The 17,977-nt window shown below is 41.4% G+C and overlaps 1 protein-coding gene across 4 annotated transcripts; it reads right to left on the reverse strand.

Annotated features, from left to right (window-relative positions):
- Window positions 1-524: 524 nt before the first annotated feature.
- On the reverse strand, window positions 525-17,968 carry IQCB1 (IQ motif containing B1). Of its 4 annotated transcripts, none has more exons than XM_079985553.1 (14): window positions 17,738-17,968; window positions 14,353-14,466; window positions 12,803-12,965; window positions 12,526-12,655; window positions 11,482-11,575; window positions 11,208-11,307; window positions 9,674-9,846; window positions 7,785-7,894; window positions 5,813-5,922; window positions 4,930-5,072; window positions 4,028-4,176; window positions 3,056-3,184; window positions 1,523-1,679; window positions 525-904 (listed from the first exon to the last, which is right to left on the reverse strand). In XM_079985553.1, the coding sequence occupies exons 2-14, from the start codon at window positions 14,450-14,452 to the stop codon at window positions 681-683; spliced, it is 1,782 nt and encodes a 593-aa protein (XP_079841679.1). In that variant the 5' UTR covers window positions 14,453-14,466; window positions 17,738-17,968; the 3' UTR covers window positions 525-680. The 4 variants fall into 4 exon arrangements, with proteins under 4 accessions (XP_079841679.1, XP_079841678.1, XP_079841680.1 ...); XM_079985552.1 differs by lacking the exon at window positions 17,738-17,968 and adding an exon at window positions 17,526-17,707; XM_079985554.1 differs by lacking the exon at window positions 17,738-17,968 and adding an exon at window positions 16,748-17,233.
- Window positions 17,969-17,977: the final 9 nt, after the last annotated feature.

The raw sequence follows: 17,977 nt of genomic DNA on the forward strand, positions 1-17,977 counted from the left end.
GCCCTGCTTTGCACCTGAATGCTTTTGCCTGGCTGGAATGACCTCTTGAACTCTGATGATTGCTTTTGCTTGTCTAGATGCAAGATAGAGATGGGTGCTTGAATGTGTGCAAAAGCTAGCTTACTGTGCAGTGCTAAAGCTGGCATTGGTCGCCTCACACACTTTTGCATCTGGTTCCACACACCATTGGCATCTGACCCTTGGAAGGTTACCTAGAAAAGGAATATGGACCTCAAGCTGAAAAAAATGCTCTAAGTCATAAGGGGACTGAAGATTCTCTCTGTTGACCCTTGCTTCCTCCCAGAGCTCCGAGGTTCTATTTCCTAGCCTAGCCTATACATACACACAGCTAACTCCCCACAAAATTAAATTAAAAATCCCACTTTTTTTTTTAATAATCCAACTGAATTTCAAAAATATTTAAAATGTGAATTGTAATGATTTCCAAGTCATCTGAATGGTAAAATGTAGATATTCTGGTTAGAGGTCAAAATCTGTAAAACAGGAACTTGATAACAGCTATATATATTGCATAAATACAAGCTCATTTTATTAACTAAATATTTTGAAAAAATCAAATCATTTGGACAGCATTGGATGGACTGCTTGCCAGACCATCTTGGAATACTTTCTTTTTTCACAGAAGACATAGTCCAGACTATAACCTTGTTCATTCCAGATTATGTTTTGCTACCACCAATGAACAAAGTTCCCACTTCAGCACTCAGATCTTCTGAGACAGCCTCTTCCTCTAAGAAGTCTTCTTCCAGCTTCTTCCACCATGGCCACCATGTATATTTCAACATGGTGCTGTGGGATTGTTTGGCTTTGGCTACCACAGGAACTGATCTACTCATAAAGATATTCAGATCTTTCGTAGTGGATTCTGTTAGACTTGGAGCACCTGTGACAAAAGGAGCAAAAGAATCACAATTACTTTTTTTCTTAAAATACAAGGTTGATCATCTTGGGGCTATATTTCTTCCATTTTCCATTATTTTGAGTCCTTTCATGGGTCAGATCCAGTGGGTTTATCCCGTTCATTTTTGTAACTCGATTCTTCTATTTATAATTCAGTGGATCAGTCTTCTGGACACTACAATTAAAAACTAAATCTCAAACATGCTGGGAAAGTACATGCCACATATAGCTCACAATGGCAAAGGGAAATAAAAGAAGAACCCCAGCATACTGAACTTCATTTTGTTTTGTTTTTTGATACAGTAAGAGGGTTACTGCCCACACAGCAAGCAGAAGATTTCTGTAAAGTTTCCCAAAACACCTTTACACAAATACTCTCAGCATTAACATCTTAATGGGGAACAAGACCAAAATTGCCATGGAATCAACAGGCTACATGGCTCATGAGTCACACAACCAAATATTATCTCTGGACGAGTGCTGTGGTGTCTACTATTAGCATGAATCAGTCCCTACACTCACTTTCATCAACATTTACCACAATATGGGAAGAAAATCAGAGCCAGGCTAAAATAATGGTGATGATGAGGTAGACACATACTCATTAGCTGGTCCACATCAGTGTGGACTTGGGCTAGCAATGCCTCTCTATGCTGCTCTGCTTTGCGATCCTGGCTTCTTTTCAACAAATAATGGGCCAGCTTTTCCTGAGCTTGATGATGAAGTTCCCTGCTCATTTCTTGTGACATTTCAGAAGCCTGGAGAAAAATGATAGTGCCTGTCACTGTTAGCAGTTATCAGCTTCAAACCTTTGTGGATGTCTACAGCACAACATTTGCATTTCTAGGGTACTTGTAAATCTAATAACCGTGCTTCTTCCTGTGTTTCCTCCCTGAAGCCATCGATCTATCACTGAATAAATTTAGTTTCCTAATTAGGATTCAGGAAGAAGCAAATTCCTAATATTATATTAATGGGGGAAAAGGAGGGGGGAAAGCACCAAGCAACACCCAATACCTTGTTTCACGGACCAAATAAAGAGGGACCAGTATATTTCTGATATATTCAGAGTTTGCGTTAGGTAAACAGCATGGAACTCTAGGTAAAGGCTGTGTACTGATATTAACTTTTCAAGATTTGGCAAGTGATACTGTAGAGCCATCATTACCTCTACTACCCATGAATTTCTCTTTCTACAGTCAGGGTCAAAGTAGTTTCGTAGACTTAAAAAAAATGGGGTTTTTTTTGGGGGGGGGGGAAGCTAATAGCAAACTGGTACTGCTGCAACAGGTATGCACACAGGTCTCATAGGCACCTCCTGGCTGCAGTTGCTTGCAGCAGCAGCAGCACCATTGACCAGCAACATATGAAAGCAATAGAAGCAAAATACTAAAAAAATAATCTGTAAACACTGGCAGTCCTTGTGAAACAATAAAAAGCCCAACTGCATTCCTGTTGACAACTATCTTCCTCAGGGCCCCCCAATTAAGGTTCTCCTATCAAGGTAATATTTCTCTGATCAGGAACACCTACTTTTTAAAGCTTTCCTTAAACACTTTAATATTAGTACCATAAAGGATGCGTGCATATACGTATGAGCACCCATGCAACCAACGTTCTGTCATTTATGGAAAGGAAACAGACTCCCTAGTTCATGAGTTTATGTGGAATTAAAAAAGCAGTTGCAATTAGGATAGGAGGCAACAGATTTCCCCCTCCCCACTGAATTATTGCACTTAATCTAACTGCCAATGCTGTATTGTGGCTCCTGTCAAAGTAGTGATTAGGGGCAAAACATTCCTGTTGTTCTATGGATGTGGTTTTCAAACTGTGATCCTAGGTTACCCAGGTTCCTTGGAAGTTACAGGGTCCAGTGAGGAGACAGAGATGTGGCACTGATGCTTCCCTAAAAGGCAGCTTTTACCTGTCTTCTTCTGTCATGCACAGCTCCAATGAGAGCTTTGCGCATTGTCAAGACTAAACTAATATCATGTGTGACCATGCCATGTGTAAACTGAAAGTGTGCCTAGACGGCCCGGCAACATGCAGGGTTTCCCAGCATGTCTGTAAGCATTCCTTGGCCAACAAACGAATGTGAAAAGGTGCCCTAGCCAAAGGAGGAATGATGATGTACCGGGTGCAGTTTGATGTAGTCATTCACTTTTTGTTGCAATGATAGCCTCTGTTCATCAGAGAGGTGCTTGGACTGTTTCAAGAGAGAATAAGCTTTCCTTTTCCTTTGCTTTTCCAAGAACTTAAGCACCTGTGGAAACAAAAGTATTCAAGTAACACAATGTATTTATACAGTCAGAATTTTTACAGCAGGATAGTTTCTTGATGGCCTTCTGGTTAGCTTGGGAATCCACAAACACACACACACACACACACACACACACACGAGATAATTCATGAACAAAAAGTATCTTGTATTCCATTTAAACTAAAACTTTATTATAATATTCTTGTTTTATACAATAAAAAAACAATAAAACAAGAGTGACTCTCAATTCAGTGCTCTGTCATCATGGAAATGAATACAAACCTTTAAGCTCAGATCTGTTGAGTATCAGATCACTTGAGTATCAGCTCAGATCACTTGAGTATCTAGTCCAGCACCCTCCTTTCTGCTGAGTTACGATGAAAGCCAGACCACTGAGAAATATGCATGTTTCTCCATTTGATTTTTTTTCTTCAGGCAGCTACAACTCGGCATGGCTCAATTTAGCTGGAGAATGTGGTTCTGCAAGCGCAGCTTCAAATAAGAACTTGGCCTCCACAATGTCATCAAATTAAAGAATAATTTTATAAATTGGTAGGAAGGATTGGCCAGGGGGCGGTGGGGGGGATGATGAAGCCAGAAATGGTTTTCTAGGGTAATATTCAGCACTATGGTCTCAAGTCTTCGGCAGCTTCTTGTAACAGGTTTTTAAAAGGGTTGTTCAGATTTTTGCAAATTTTTGCTATGAAGATTCTGAAGACCAATGCTCCAGCTTAATTCTGAGAGCAGATGCTTATAGTAGACTATACTGGAAGCTTTGAATTAAAACATGAATGTTAACTTTTTGGATAAATTTTATGTCATGGCAGCACTTGGTTGCATACTCACCACTCTCTGAATGAGGACAGCTGCTTTATACTGCTTAAGAGACTTCTTTTGATGATGAAAATTTCTCCTTTCCCTAAATGCTCTCCAGTATCTTTGGATAGTTATGGCTGACTTCTCTTCCATTTCATGCATATGCTTATCTACCTGACCTAGGAGATAAAGGAGGCAAATTTCTGAATATGTTTGGGTTTCATGGGAGACTCAAGACAAGCCAGCTGGTTTCAAAAAAATTCAGCTCAAACAGCAGAAGCAGACCTTTTTCTAAACCAACATCCAGATATGTTTGAGGACGTTTTGGTAAGGATGGAGATTTGTGGTCCAGCTGCTACACAGATGAGACCCTGTACCAAAGTCCAAGAGGAAATTATTCACATAGAGATCCTCTGGGGAAATTAAACTATTCACATTCAATGAGCAGTTCAGATCCAAGCGTAGAATTGCATTCCTGACAAGGGGCTGCAATAGTCAATACTGAAAGAAATAGATAGAAGAAATTGCACAGGGAAACTAAGTGGATAGCTATCCTGCCCCAGGCTTTGATATTAAGGATGTTCCAGTACAGTTGTTACCTTCCAAAATGAAGGAAACAGAGAATGAGTGGGGGAGAAAGCACATAAACCTAAGGCATTTACTGAATGAGCATTGAATTACATTCATATCTCCTATCAACTTGTTCTAAGTATACATTATCACTATCTCCCTATAAGTCCTAAAGGGGCCCAAGGGAAAGATGCTGATACCCTTGAAAAAATACCTGGCCATTTAAGGAAATGGCATCTTGTGCCTCAAATACTAAGTCTTAGGAAACAGAGTATGAATAGAAGTTTTCAACTAACAAGAAAGAATATGGGAAATTTGTTTCTGCATGGAAAACGCCCTTCATGCTACTATAATAACCATACCTGGATGAACTATTTCCAGTAGCGTAAGCTGTCGTTCATGGAACAGCCTCATTGCTCTCTGTCTCCGAAGCTGCAATTGTTGGCGGAGTTCCTCCTCTTCTTTCTGCTTTTTTAAACCTTGCAACTCCTGTTTTCTTTTAGCTCTACAACAACAAAGTTTTAGAAATTACAGGGGGCAGAGTATTCTACATTTAAACAGGTCTGCATTTATCATGCAGATGGGAACATGTACCCCAATAGTCTCAAGTGGTATGCACAAACATACTTTAAATCATGGCCTGGATGCTTAGCGGTGAAGCCTGAAATTCTGATTGGAACCAAAGATTGCGCCAAAATCTGGAAACCCATTACATGCAAAGTCTGCCCTCTACTGGATTTTCCAAACATGTGCCCGTTAAGATACCTTTTTAAAATGCATTTTATTATAGAGCAAACCCCTCTATACTTCTGCAATCTATTAGCTAATGTAGCACCAAGAAATTTGCATGCTGCTTAATATATTCTCACAGCAACATTTCTGGCCAACACAATATTATGAGAGGCAAAGAATGTAAGTATTAGGGAACTTCAAAAACCTAATCTCTATCACAGGTAGAAAAGTTACACAGATCAGCAAACATGTTATTGGAGAAACTGCACAAAGGGCTGAGGGTCACAATGTCCTGTAGAGGCCACATGCAGGTGCTGGGTGAGACCCGAAGAGAAAGCTGTCCCATGATCTGCCTTTGCAATCACTTCACCACCACTTTCTTTTTTCTTCTATAAGTGAAGAAAAGAGAAAGAAATGGGAGAACGGACAAGGGAGTGGGAGGAAGAAGGGCTCCATCACATAACCATCTGTTTGCATCCACAGGTTTGTAATAAACCAAAGGTCTTGCTTTACCTGAAATTTCTCTGCAAGATTGTTACTGCTTTTGGAAGCTGCTTTAATCTTTTTCGCGTTTGAAATCCTCTCCATGCTGCTTGGATTAAGCAAGCTGCTTGATGTAGTCTCTGAAATAAACAAGTCAGAGCAGTGCTTTTTACCTAAGAAAAACAGGTGCCGGTACTCACCCTGGAGTTGTTACAGTAAGTACGACACTTTTTAACAACAACAAAAAGAAGGTGGTACTGCGTACCCTTGAGTGCTCCCTGAAAAAAAGCACGGGGTCAGAGGATTATGCTCATTTCCCCATCGAGCACAGTGACAATATTAATACAACTTTAATGCTTTGCATCTCCCCCTTGCCCCATGTCAATTTAAACAATTCCTCGGTGGTGAGGTGGACAATGTCATACTATTATTTGCCAGAACAATTCCTGCATGAATTCAAACTGATCTGCCTCTTTCCAGGTAATACAATACCTCAACTTTACATGATCCAAATGAAAACAAGAATTCATTTTTTAACAACCATTAGAAATGTTCTGAATATGCAAGCATTATCAGCCTGCCCAACGGAACAATCCACGCAATCATCTCAAGACAACATACAATTTAAACAGCTAACAACTGCTTTAAAAACCACAAAAACCACAGTTCAAGTCCTTTGAGAAAGGTTTGATCCCCTCATCAACCACCAGTGTCCATTTCGCATTCTCAGAGTTGTCAAGTGACAACCTGAAAATCCCCCTGCACCTTAATATTCACTGATGAATTGGGAAAAGATCCATTTGCTTAGCTTTAGCTTGTGTGCCAGCTGCACCTTTTTCTGGGCCATGCTGATCAGGCAAGTGTCACTCATGCCCTGCTCACATCGAGACTGCACTGCTGCAGAGGTTGTGGGGAAGAGTGTTTAGACACTGACAGGAACAAAATTCAGCAGCCCAAGTGGTTTCTAGTGCTTGCTTTTCAGAACTTATTACACCAGCTCTTGTCCATTTGCACTGGCTTCAAATTCATTTGAGAGCACAATTCAAAATGTTGCTTATTACCTCTAAAGAGCTAAACAGCTTAGGACCAGATTATCTGGAGTAATGCTTCCTCCCATAAGAAGTTACCTGTGTTCAACATGTGAGGCCCTATTTCATCTTCTCCCACCTTCAGTAGTGCATTACCAACTTCTGAGGTGGGCAAGACAGAGTGGACCTTCTCAGTGCTGGCACCTGGACTCATTTCTGATAGATGTCTGTTGGCTCCCTTTCTCCCAAGTTTAACAATAGTAGCAAAGACTCTTATTCCACTGTGCTTTTAATCATACCTACTTATATGGTGATGTGTCTTTAAAGTGAATGCTTATGCCCTTTCATGCACTGTTTTAATGATTTAATTGACAATGTATTTTTGTATTTGAAAGCTGCTTTAAAATAGGGGGTTGTGTATGAGATTTATAAACTCTTAGAGGTGTTTCTGTGTTAATTGATCTATTGTACCTATAACATCTGGGACGCAGGTGGCGCTGTGGGTAAAACCTCAGTGCCTACGACTTGCCGATCGTATGGTCGGCGGTTCGAATCCCCGCGGCGGGGTGAGCTCCTGTCTTTTGGTCCCAGCTCCTGCCCACCTAGCAGTTCGAAAGCACCCCTAAGTGCAAGTAGATAAATAGGTACCGCTTTATAGCGGGAAGGTAAACAGCGTTTCCGTGTGCTGCGCTGGTGCTGGCTCGCCAGAGCAGCTTCGTCACGCTGGCCACGTGACCCGGAAGTGTCTCCGGACAGAGCTGGCCCCCGGCCTCTTAAGTGAGATGGGCGCACAACCCTTGAGTCAGACACGACTGGCCCGTACGGGCAGGGGTACCTTTACCTTTACCTTTACCTATAACATCTAGTGAATAAATGTTGGTTGGAGGCACTGAAATATACAGTAATATACTGATGAAACTTTAAATACAAGCTACTTCCACCACATACAGAACTCAGTAAGATTTCCACCACACCTGTGTTTTGACAGCCTTGTAATTTTCTGAGCGCAGCAAGTCCAAAAGCTGATTGAGGTTCCTGTCAAATCCTTTGCCAGTCCACTGCTTGCTTAGAAGGCTTTGTAGTCCTTAATCAGTGAGACACATCAAGATAAATATGCTGCTTTATAAGAAGCACAGTTAGTTTGCTTATCCTGCAGACACTGGAAAATTATAGCTGTACATGCCAAAGCAGACAGTAACATGAATTTTTCTCACAAAAAAATGAATGGTGAAAAGAATGAACAAAGTGTTGATACAACTAAAGGTGTTTACACCTGCAAAGTGAGGGGAAAGCCAGATTTCCCTCCAGCTGGAAAACAAGCTAACCATGGGCCTTTTGGTGTATGAACTAGTATAATGCACACTGCCAAATGCATTTGTCCCAATCGGATAGAGTATTTTCAAATGTACACATAAAACATGTACAGACATGCCCTAAAATGCAATATTGAAATGGTTGCAATAGTGCTACAACTTTCTAGGCCATATATTTTGAAGAAAAATCATGGCAAAATACTCAATGCAATTAGTACCATGCAGGAAAAGACCAATTTCATATATAATGACAGCTCAAGTATGCTGTCCTGGTTTAATATAGAACCTACCGAGACAACTGTATTGACTGAACAAACTTGGCACTGGTAATCGGTGGTGGTATGGCAGCTTTTGGCATTCACTTTTGGAAAATTTGGAGGGAGTGCACTATGTTTACCAAGAAGTAGTTGCTCTCAGATGTCACAAGAAGCACCTGGAATTAATCTATACATGCTGTAATTTTATGGAGCCCAGGTACCAGCTCAACTGAATGGCAATGCAGAATAAAAACTTATTTTGTTGCTTGTCAGTTTCATGGGCTAGCTTGGCTAATCAATTTCAGGTTGGCTTAACTGTATAGAAGACACTGACAGTGTTTACATGTAACATTAAACCAGTTTAGCAGCGGGATGGGGAGCCTGAGGCCCTCCAGACATTGTTTGGTTCCAACACTCATCCTGTTTAGCCAGCACAATCAACGGTCAAAAATGATGGGCACTGTGGCCATCCAGATGATGTTAGACTCCAGCTTCCCCACTGTTGGTTTAGCATTATATATCTGAGCATAGAGGAGTCCACATGAAGCATTAGACTCAAGCACTAGATCATCTCCCTAAACGGTTGGGAGGAGGATTAAATGATGATTAAGTTTCACTTTAGCCAATTCCTGGCTTGTCCTTATGTGCAAACCAGGAATCCTGGTGTTAAATAAACTCTAGTCAATGTAAAAGAAGCCGACTTAAAACCACGAGTTACAAAGCAGGCTTGTTAACAACTTAAGTGTTTATTTTAAACCTGGACTCCTGGTTTTTGTGTTAATGACAAGCCATTAAGTGAAACCAAGTTCTGTTTTATTCTTCTAGCCTTACAGAAGGTGGGAGGGGGAGACTAGTTGAACTCAAGCCTCGGCCTTGCGGAGGCTCAGGCTTATAATGTTACATCATACAATGTATGGCTTAGCATTACTGGCAAATATAGCTATTGCCTTTCCTGTGCAGTAAAAGTAGTGAACATCAGATGCAGTTATTTTGTACCAAGGTTTGTACCAAGCATAGAGTTGGATCCACATTATGTTACTTGAACCTGGGTCCCATTCAATTCTGGATCCAATCAATAGGATTTATGCTAATCTGAGAGCAAGTCCCACTGACATCCATGTATGGAACTTTAAGTTTTCACATTCAATACCTTTTAGAATTGATACACAAGTTCTAGGCTGTACAAAGTATACCTTTGCTTTTGGAATTATAGTGGGCCTTGACCCTGAAGGGCTAATCAGTGCCAGCGTTACTACAAAATTCTTCCCAAGTCTGAGAAACAGAGTAACAAACCTTTGTAGCGGGTAGCGAATGTTGTCACAAGTTGGGCATCAGACTGTGCAATCAAGAGTAACAGCTTTATAGCTGCATTTCCTATGACAGGATTGATGGAAGACGTAAGCTTGTAAACAAGCTCATCTAAAATGCAGTGCAGGGACTTTTCAGCAACTTGAAGTAACACAGCACTGACATAACAAGAGAAAAGATGGAATGATACTGGAGTCTATTCAATGGTGCCAGAGGGGAGGGGAAGGTAAGCAGATTACAGTAGCTAGCAAGTACTGCACCAAACCCTTTAGTAACTTTAAAATACAACTGTAGTGCTGCTTAAAGGTTGTAAAAGGGATTTCTCTTAATAGTATTGAAAAGTAATCAAAATGGATCACACAGAAGAAGTTTTGCTTGGGTTGACTATGGTTGTACTGGCTTTCATTATACTGAGATTATAAGCTACTACAGTGGAACCTTGGTTCTCGAACGGCTTAGTTGATGAACAAATCGGCTCCCGAATGCTGAAAACCTGAAGTGTTACAGTTTTTGAACGTTTTTTTCCAGAAGGCAAATGTCTGACGTGGCTTCCGCTTGGTTTTCAAACGTTTCAGAATGTCTGACGTGGCTTCCACGCCTTGGTTTTCAAACGTTTCAGGAGTTGGACGGACTTCTGGAATGGATTAAGCTTGACAACCAAGATACCACTGCTTATTCAAGTGTTCTAAACTGCTCAGAGCGGACCACTCTGAGAGGTTCTCTATACAAGAAAGGCAGGATACAATATTTAATAATAAATGCACACAATAAAATTAATAAATACAAGCTGAACTGATAGATGGTCCTCCAGAGAGAAGAGGATATGGCTGCTGGTTAGACATTATTAAAAGTCGCCTGCCTCTTGAGATAATGCATTATAAAACATTCCTTCTAAATTTGGAAGCGTAACCATTTGGTGCAGACAGAAAGGACTCAAGATGTATTAATCTATATGGTATCTCTACTTAAGTCAAAAAAGATACTGTTATAGCAGGAGGTCATGCAACATGTGCAGCAGTTAATGGAATGGAAGAGTTTGTCACTTATCACTACCATATTACAAAAACACCCAGTAGGGGGCCTTGGCACACACCTGCATTCAGCACAGCAATGTCACCTGCTAGCTAGAGGGAATAATAGATTGACTGCCTTGAATGGGAAAGAAATGGGAAACTCCCATAATAAAAGCATAATCCTGAAGATGATGTGAGAACACTCTACCATCAAAGGGTAATTAATGCACAATAAACTGCTCAAAAAGGCCTTTGCTTTCAGAATCCTGGATGCTACCTATGAACGATCATGAAGTTCTACGGATGATATTTATGTAGTTATCTTGAACTAAAACAGCCACTAGGAAACCACCTGTCATTCTTCTGGAGCTTTTACTGTGCCTTTAACTCTCTCCTCCTGGCAGTATCTCTTGCTCATGTAAATAAATTCAGAGAAGTGATTAGCACTGTATGATAAACTTTAAGATATATTAAGGGAAATGTTTAAATTAAGGTATATCAGTTACCTATTGACTCTTAAAATATTCTGCAACACAGACATCATTATGGTTGAAGTTTCAACATCGTCCGTCATCAGCAGTTGCTGGAAGTGTCTATTCTGAAGCACTAGGGTGAAAAACAGGAAGAAAACTCAAGCCATGAAGCAATATCCATGAATTTGTAGTTTTACCAAGGAAAAACACAACAGTTATCTACAAGCAGATCACAAAAGGGGGAAATATTTCACCAGAAACCGCTATGCAGCTATAGTAATGATCTTTCAGATCTTTCTTCCCTTACCATTTGCTGTTAGCTGAATGAATCCGCCACACAGCCAGCAGATGGCATCAGTGACTGTTCTGAAACAGTGTAAAAATTCATTCCTCTCTTCATCCTTCACAAAAAGCAAGAAATTAAGATTATAATTCCTGAAACATTACTTTGAAAGCAACTTATTCTGAAGTTATATACCGTATTTTGCACTCTATAAGACGCACCAGACCATAAGACGCACCTAGTTTTTGGAGGAGGAAAACAAGAAAAAAAATATTCTGAATCCCAGAAGCCAAAACAGCAAGATCCCTCTTGCTGTTCTGGCTTCTGGGATAGCTGCGCAGCCTGCATTCGCTCCATAATACACACACACATTTCCCCTTACTTTTTAGGAGGGGAAAAGTGAGTCTTATAGAGCAAAAAATACGGTACTTGCTGAGCAGGATAGTTAATTCTGAAACTCCCTCCATCCAAACTTCATCAGTCTGAGGTCTGGGAACTCCTTTGCCAATCACCATTGGTGGACAGATGCATCTTTTAAAAACTTAAAACACTTTTTCTACTGGAAAACCAGCTGGTTCCATGGGTCAGTAATGCTACTACTGTAATCTGATTCATCAAATCCACCAACCTTTTTGGAATACTGTGAATTAAAACTTTCAACATTTAGTTCAACTTTTGTTGAAATGCTGCTTTAAGAAGAAAGCATCTACACCACAATATTTGTCCTGGAGGCATGTCATAATTTTGCTTGCATTTTTTTTTCCATGTTCAATAAACTATTAGTGATTTAACTTTTACTGGAGCTGATCCAAAATTTCAGTATCCCTTGCTGTCAACCATGGCATCAAACAATATCATAATAGGCCAAAGCTTCCTTCTGTAATATAGTTGTTCTGAGTCCTGATTCCACAGAAGATATGCCCTTGGTATTTGGTATGCAAGGCGCCTGGAGTTGGGGGGCAGGGCAAGGGAAGACTGCCTGAATAAATAAACTATTCAGCATGTTAACATGTCAAGAAGTTACAAAACAGTTCCACTACACAACCTTAAGCCTTTCAGCCTGAATACCTTGATCGCTCGGATGAATCGTGCTTGCAGGCGCCTTCCCAAGAAGAGGAGATTGTCTGCTACAGAAGGAAGTAGCTTATTGTAAAACTCCTCTGGTTCTTCTTTTACCTCAAGGCCCACACAACACTGGCTGAGAAAATAAACACACATACATTTTAGCAGTTTGCAGGTAATACTGTAATACACCCAGGCTAATACACAGTCACACAATGATTTCAAGAAGGGTGGGCTAGAGGCAATTCAGGAATAAAAGCTGTGTAACCATGGATGAGTTTACCTTAGTATCTCTGCTATTTGGGCAGCAGTAGTCCAGCCTCCAAGCACTCTTGTATAATCTTGCTTAAGGACTAATGTGCAGTATTGAACCAGATCGTAGTAGTACAAGTCTTGTTTAATTTTTTTTAATTCTTTGCTGCCAGGCGGTGCACTATTTAAAATATCTAGGGAAGAAAAATAAACCTAAACAGATGGACCAGGAGCTTGGGTGACAAAATTATACTTTCTCAATTACAGCATGTGACACTCAAGTACTCTTCTACTCTGAAAGGGAGTATAATATCAAGAAAGATTAAGTGAGCATGAGACAATGTGGATCCCCAACTACCATCTTGTCATTACTGCAACACTGATACAGAGGCAATTGCCAGCTAGGAAATCTACAGAACAAACAAACCAGACGATTCATGCGTAGAACGCTTACAGAATACATTATAGATGGATAGAAAAAGATGGGCAAATAAGTCAGTGGGATGGTGCAAAGGAGAATTAAGAAACGGTGGAGATGCAAGTATGATGAAAAATAAGGTGGCTTATAGAAGACTTCCTTGTTTTGCACCAGCAGAATTACTAGACTCTGGCCACAAAGACTTCCTTTACTAGAAAGTAGCCCTCTAGCAACTGACAGTTCCTCTAGCTATAATGCTGCTGCAGTTCATCAGCAGTCTCTGTCCAGAATGTATATAAGACTTGCTTATAAGTAGGAGCAACTTTTACCATAGAGATTTGAAACAGGCCCATGCAGGGGGAGGTGTAACCAGGTACAATTGTCCCAGGCCTCAAAGGGCCAAGGTGTCAGGGGACCCTGCTAGGGGCCTGCTGGACTTACAATGTCATGCCAAAACCTTTATTCTAACAAGACTCCCACCCCGGGCCTCAGGCAAGCTCCACACAAGCCTGCACAGAAGTCCCATTCTAGCTCAAACATAACAAACATACATACAGCTCCCAGTTCTTCCCTTCATCCTTAATCCTCGTTCTTGTGGCACAGCACCTCTTTGGTTCTATTTCCCTACTTTTGCCTTTCAACATTCTATTCTTTGCATAGTGTTAAAAATAATGCAAATTAGATATACTCGTTAAAATTGGCTTAGTTTGCATATAGTCTCTTATGTGCTGGGTACACATATTTCCAATGACAATCAGTGGAAGGTGGGGAGAGAAAAGTTTATATATTCACAGAGAGGGAGATTGTTTCTATAAACACATATACTCTGTTATATCACCCTATAACAAGATCTCGAGGAAGTCCATGACCCCTGTCAAACAGCAATATCATTTATACAGCTGCTGTATTGAAAAAGGACAGAAAAGAAACTAACCATCTCCTGTAGATGAGTTCTTTTTCCTCTGTTGGCCTCAAATCAATAATTATATTTGGAAAGACTTGCAGAAAATATAAAATATGCATATATAGACTTTGTAGAATAGTGAATCTCAATAGTTCAGATAGAGTTTAACGAGTAGTGAAAAACAATTTCATTTATAGTATAAGAATCTCAACTCTTGAAACTATTTCATTACAGGTCTGAAAGAACTCAACCCATTTACCTTTTAACTTCAGCAGCAGCACAGGGACATCCTGATCAGGGCTTTCAGTAGCCTGGGAAGCCAGGGACAATATTCTGGAATCCACTGATAATGGCTTCATTTCATCCAAGCCAACTATATTTTAAAATGAAAGAAAGAAGAAAAGAGACAAAACATTTGACTTCAGCTATGGAAGAGAGCACTGATGTTTTATAGGAAGTGAACAGATAAATAAAAAACAGTTCAACAAAACAGATGCATCTAATAAAGATGATGTATGATAAAATCCACACTGGGTAACCATAGGAGGATGTGTTCCAAAGACAAACCAATTTTAATAGCAGATTCATAGAATATGCCTCTTCTACTCTAAACGACATCACGTGTTTTTCCACAGCTAAGCTAGAAAACATAGTTTAATAATTGACATCTTAGCCCAAAGCCCCAGGCCCACTCCCTGGCACTGCCAGTTAGTTGATTTCAAATAAATCTGTGTGAAACACTTTTGCCTGATACCCTGCAGAGCTGTTGCCAATAACAGTAAACAGACCTGGCCTAGATGGATCATTGGTCTGACTGTAGGAGCCAGTTCCTCATACCTTTATTAAGCCATCATATGGAGCTGTTATTAGTAGGTGACTGCGGTGCTTGTCAAAACTGGGACAAACTGGAAGGTGGCAAACTACTCACTTTACAAATACCAGCTTGGTTGGTCCCATTGACTGATTCCTAATGGGCTATAGCTGGAAATTATTAAACAGAAGAAAGCAAACTAAAAGCCCACAAAGTAAAAAAAAAAAAAAAAAAGGCTCTTCATTATTTTATGGCTATCCAGAGTTGGTAGAGGGGAGAATCATAGCTTGGGAAACAATTGGGGATAAATATTTGTGAGCAGAGAAAATATCTAGGACACTTGAAAAATATCTGCTACTCTGGCCATAGATGACTGAAGTGAGACTTTTCATTTAACAACTACTAGCTGGTTGAGTATTCTTTATGAAAATTTGTTTGCAGTGAAGTAACACTGTTGAACACCAAAGTATCAGAATGAAACGTAGTATACATTGCCCAGGGGACAACTCTCTGTTTCTTCTTTCAGTACCAGTTTAACTCCCACACCTGTTTCAAAGGGAAAAGAAAATGAAAAATGCAACACAATGTGCTGAGGCACTGGAATGGCAACTGGCATGCATTTTCAATACACACTAAACTATCTATTTATTTATTACATTTATATACCACCTTTTTCTTCCAGTGAGCTCAAGGTGCTGTACATGGTTCTCCTTCGCCCCATTTCATCTTTACAACAGTCCTGTGAGGTAGGTTAGGCTAAGGAGGAGTGATTGGCCCAAGTTCACCCACTGGGCTTCATTTCTCAGTGGGGATTTGAATCCTTGTCTCCCAGGTCATACTCCAGCACTCAAACCATTATGCCACACTGGTTCTAGTTTAGTTTTACTACAAACCCCAGTTTGATGTCACCCCTCCACATTTGTGCATTTCCCTCCTCAAATGATCAAGAGTATAGCGATAGTTCCCAAGCCCACATGCTAGGGAACAGTGCTGTACAGAAGAGCAAGATCTGTACACATAGGCTTCTCCTATGATATGGAACTCTGTGCAATGAGGAATCCACATCACAAGGGAACTTATTTGACACATAGAGCACTCTCCCTTCTATGCATGAGCAGCAGTGGAGTGAGAACAGGTGCAGGTACAGTCCCATTGCACATGACCATAAATCACATGAATGAACACACAAACAGGACACAAGTGTCAAGGGAAACAAAACACTGTGATACAGAAAGACTGATGGATCATAATGAAAACTGATGCACACATTCACAGCTTGCTGCTGTTTCAAGTACAAAGTTCAGCTTAGCCTCCGCCCCGCATTTCCAAAAGGGAAGAATGGGCAAATGTAGGAAGCTGCTTTATGCAGTCAGATTCTTAGCTCAGCATCAGACTGCATTTAGCTCAGCATTGTATACTGATGACAAAAACCCTTCAGGGTTGTTGGTTTTTTTGAAATGAGTCAGGATTGAACCTGAAAATTTATGCATGTAAATACAACTTAAGAAGAAGCTGCTGGATAAAACCAATGGCCCATCTGTTCCTAAAGTGGCTAACCAGATTTATTTATTTAAGATAAATAATGCATCCTTCTGAGGGGACTTACAAAGGATAATTTCATATGCATAGTAGGTACATTATGCTTCCAAATGATCTACAGAATCGGAATTGTAGAGCTAGAAGGGACCAAAGGGTCAGCTAGTCCAACCCCTTGCAACACAGGAAGACATAGAGCAATCCACTCATAATGCTTCCAAGTCAGGCCCCCAATGATCTTTCCTTTTCTAATCCACCTCTGTGCCTATTCCCCAAAGTAGTTCCCAGCCCTTACACCTTCGCTCACCCTTGTTCCACCTGCCTCCTTGGATATCCCAATGTCTCAGTCCACTAGAATTTGTTTGAAGAATGTAATGCTTCTGAATGTTGAACAGCCCTCCCCCTTTGACTTTCTGTTATCCAAAGCCCTTCATATCTGCACTACAGCAAGCAATAATCAAGGCCATGAAGCTTGATCTAAGCACAATGGAGAGAATCCTGCTTCTCCTTGTCTTAGCTTCGAAGACAGCCGTGGGCAGCTTCAGAGAGAGGGAACTGTCAGCTGAAGCAAGAGGAAGGTGTCCAACTGCTGCCTCCTCTGCCACTGGCGGCCTCTGCGCCTGAAGTTGGTTACCTCTGAGAAGCCCAAGCAGGTCAGGAACACACTCCTGTTCATGTTCCCCAGCATGGGTGTAGCCAAGCAGGGGCGGGGGGGGGAGCAGCTGCCCCCCTCAGATCAAGTAAACCAATAGAAATACTTAATTAACTGACCAATCAGATCAGTCCTGCCCCCCCCCCAAATACTGGCTACACCCATGTTCCTCAGCAACTATAATTCAGAGACATACCACCTCAGAGTGGACAGCCGTCATGACCAGCAGCCACTGAGCGCCTTATCCTCCGTGCATTTGTCTAATTCCCTTTTGTAGCTTGTCCGAGTTGGCAACTATCACTGTGTGACGCGGTAGTAGATGCCATAGTTCAGCTACCGGCCTTGTGAAGATGCATCACCCTGGATGATTCACATGGCAGAAGAGAAGTCAGTGTGCATGTTCAGGGCACCGTCCCGAGTCCCAAGCACAAACCTGAGGCTTGATCCTCCAGAAACCTTTCACGGGTTGTTAAGAAGGCCTCTCAAACACTACGCCCTTTACCAGATTGTTCACAATGAACAGCCTCACCCTCCGCCCATTACCCTCAAACTTCACGCCCCCGCGGACACCCCGACCATTACCAGCCCCCTGATCCAAGCGCCTCCTTCCACAACCGGAAGGACTAATGCGGTTCTCTTACTCACACGGCCAGTTTCACGGGTGAGGTCACGAGGGCTCCTGCCCAATAGGAACGCGAACCTGGGCGCGAGGAAGCGGCAACTGTCCCGCCGGCACGCGCTTCGCCAACCGTCCCTCCGCCCTTATTTGCATATGTTCCCTCCCTAACGCCTCGCTCGAACTCCAGGAGGCTCGGCAACAGGCGGGCAGCATCCCCTCACCCCACTGTCACTAGTGACGGACGCTTACGGTGGGCGTGACTAAGG

This window comes from Podarcis cretensis (genome assembly GCF_951804945.1).
Source record: "Podarcis cretensis genome assembly, chromosome: 1".
NCBI classification, from domain to species: domain Eukaryota; kingdom Metazoa; phylum Chordata; class Lepidosauria; order Squamata; family Lacertidae; genus Podarcis; species Podarcis cretensis.

Bases quoted from the DNA above. Each gene is read 5' to 3' on its own strand.
- IQCB1 (XM_079985551.1), bottom strand. From the start codon at position 15,625: ATGGGGCGAAGGAGAACCATGTACAGCACCTTGAGCTCACTGGAAGAA. The intron at 12,656-12,802 runs GTAAACTCATCC...TTATTTTCTCAG, and splicing joins CAAATAGCAGAGATACTAAG to CCAGTGTTGTGTGGGCCTTG. The intron at 11,576-12,525 runs GTATTCAGGCTG...CTTTTTGTGAAG, and splicing joins GATTCATCCGAGCGATCAAG to GATGAAGAGAGGAATGAATT.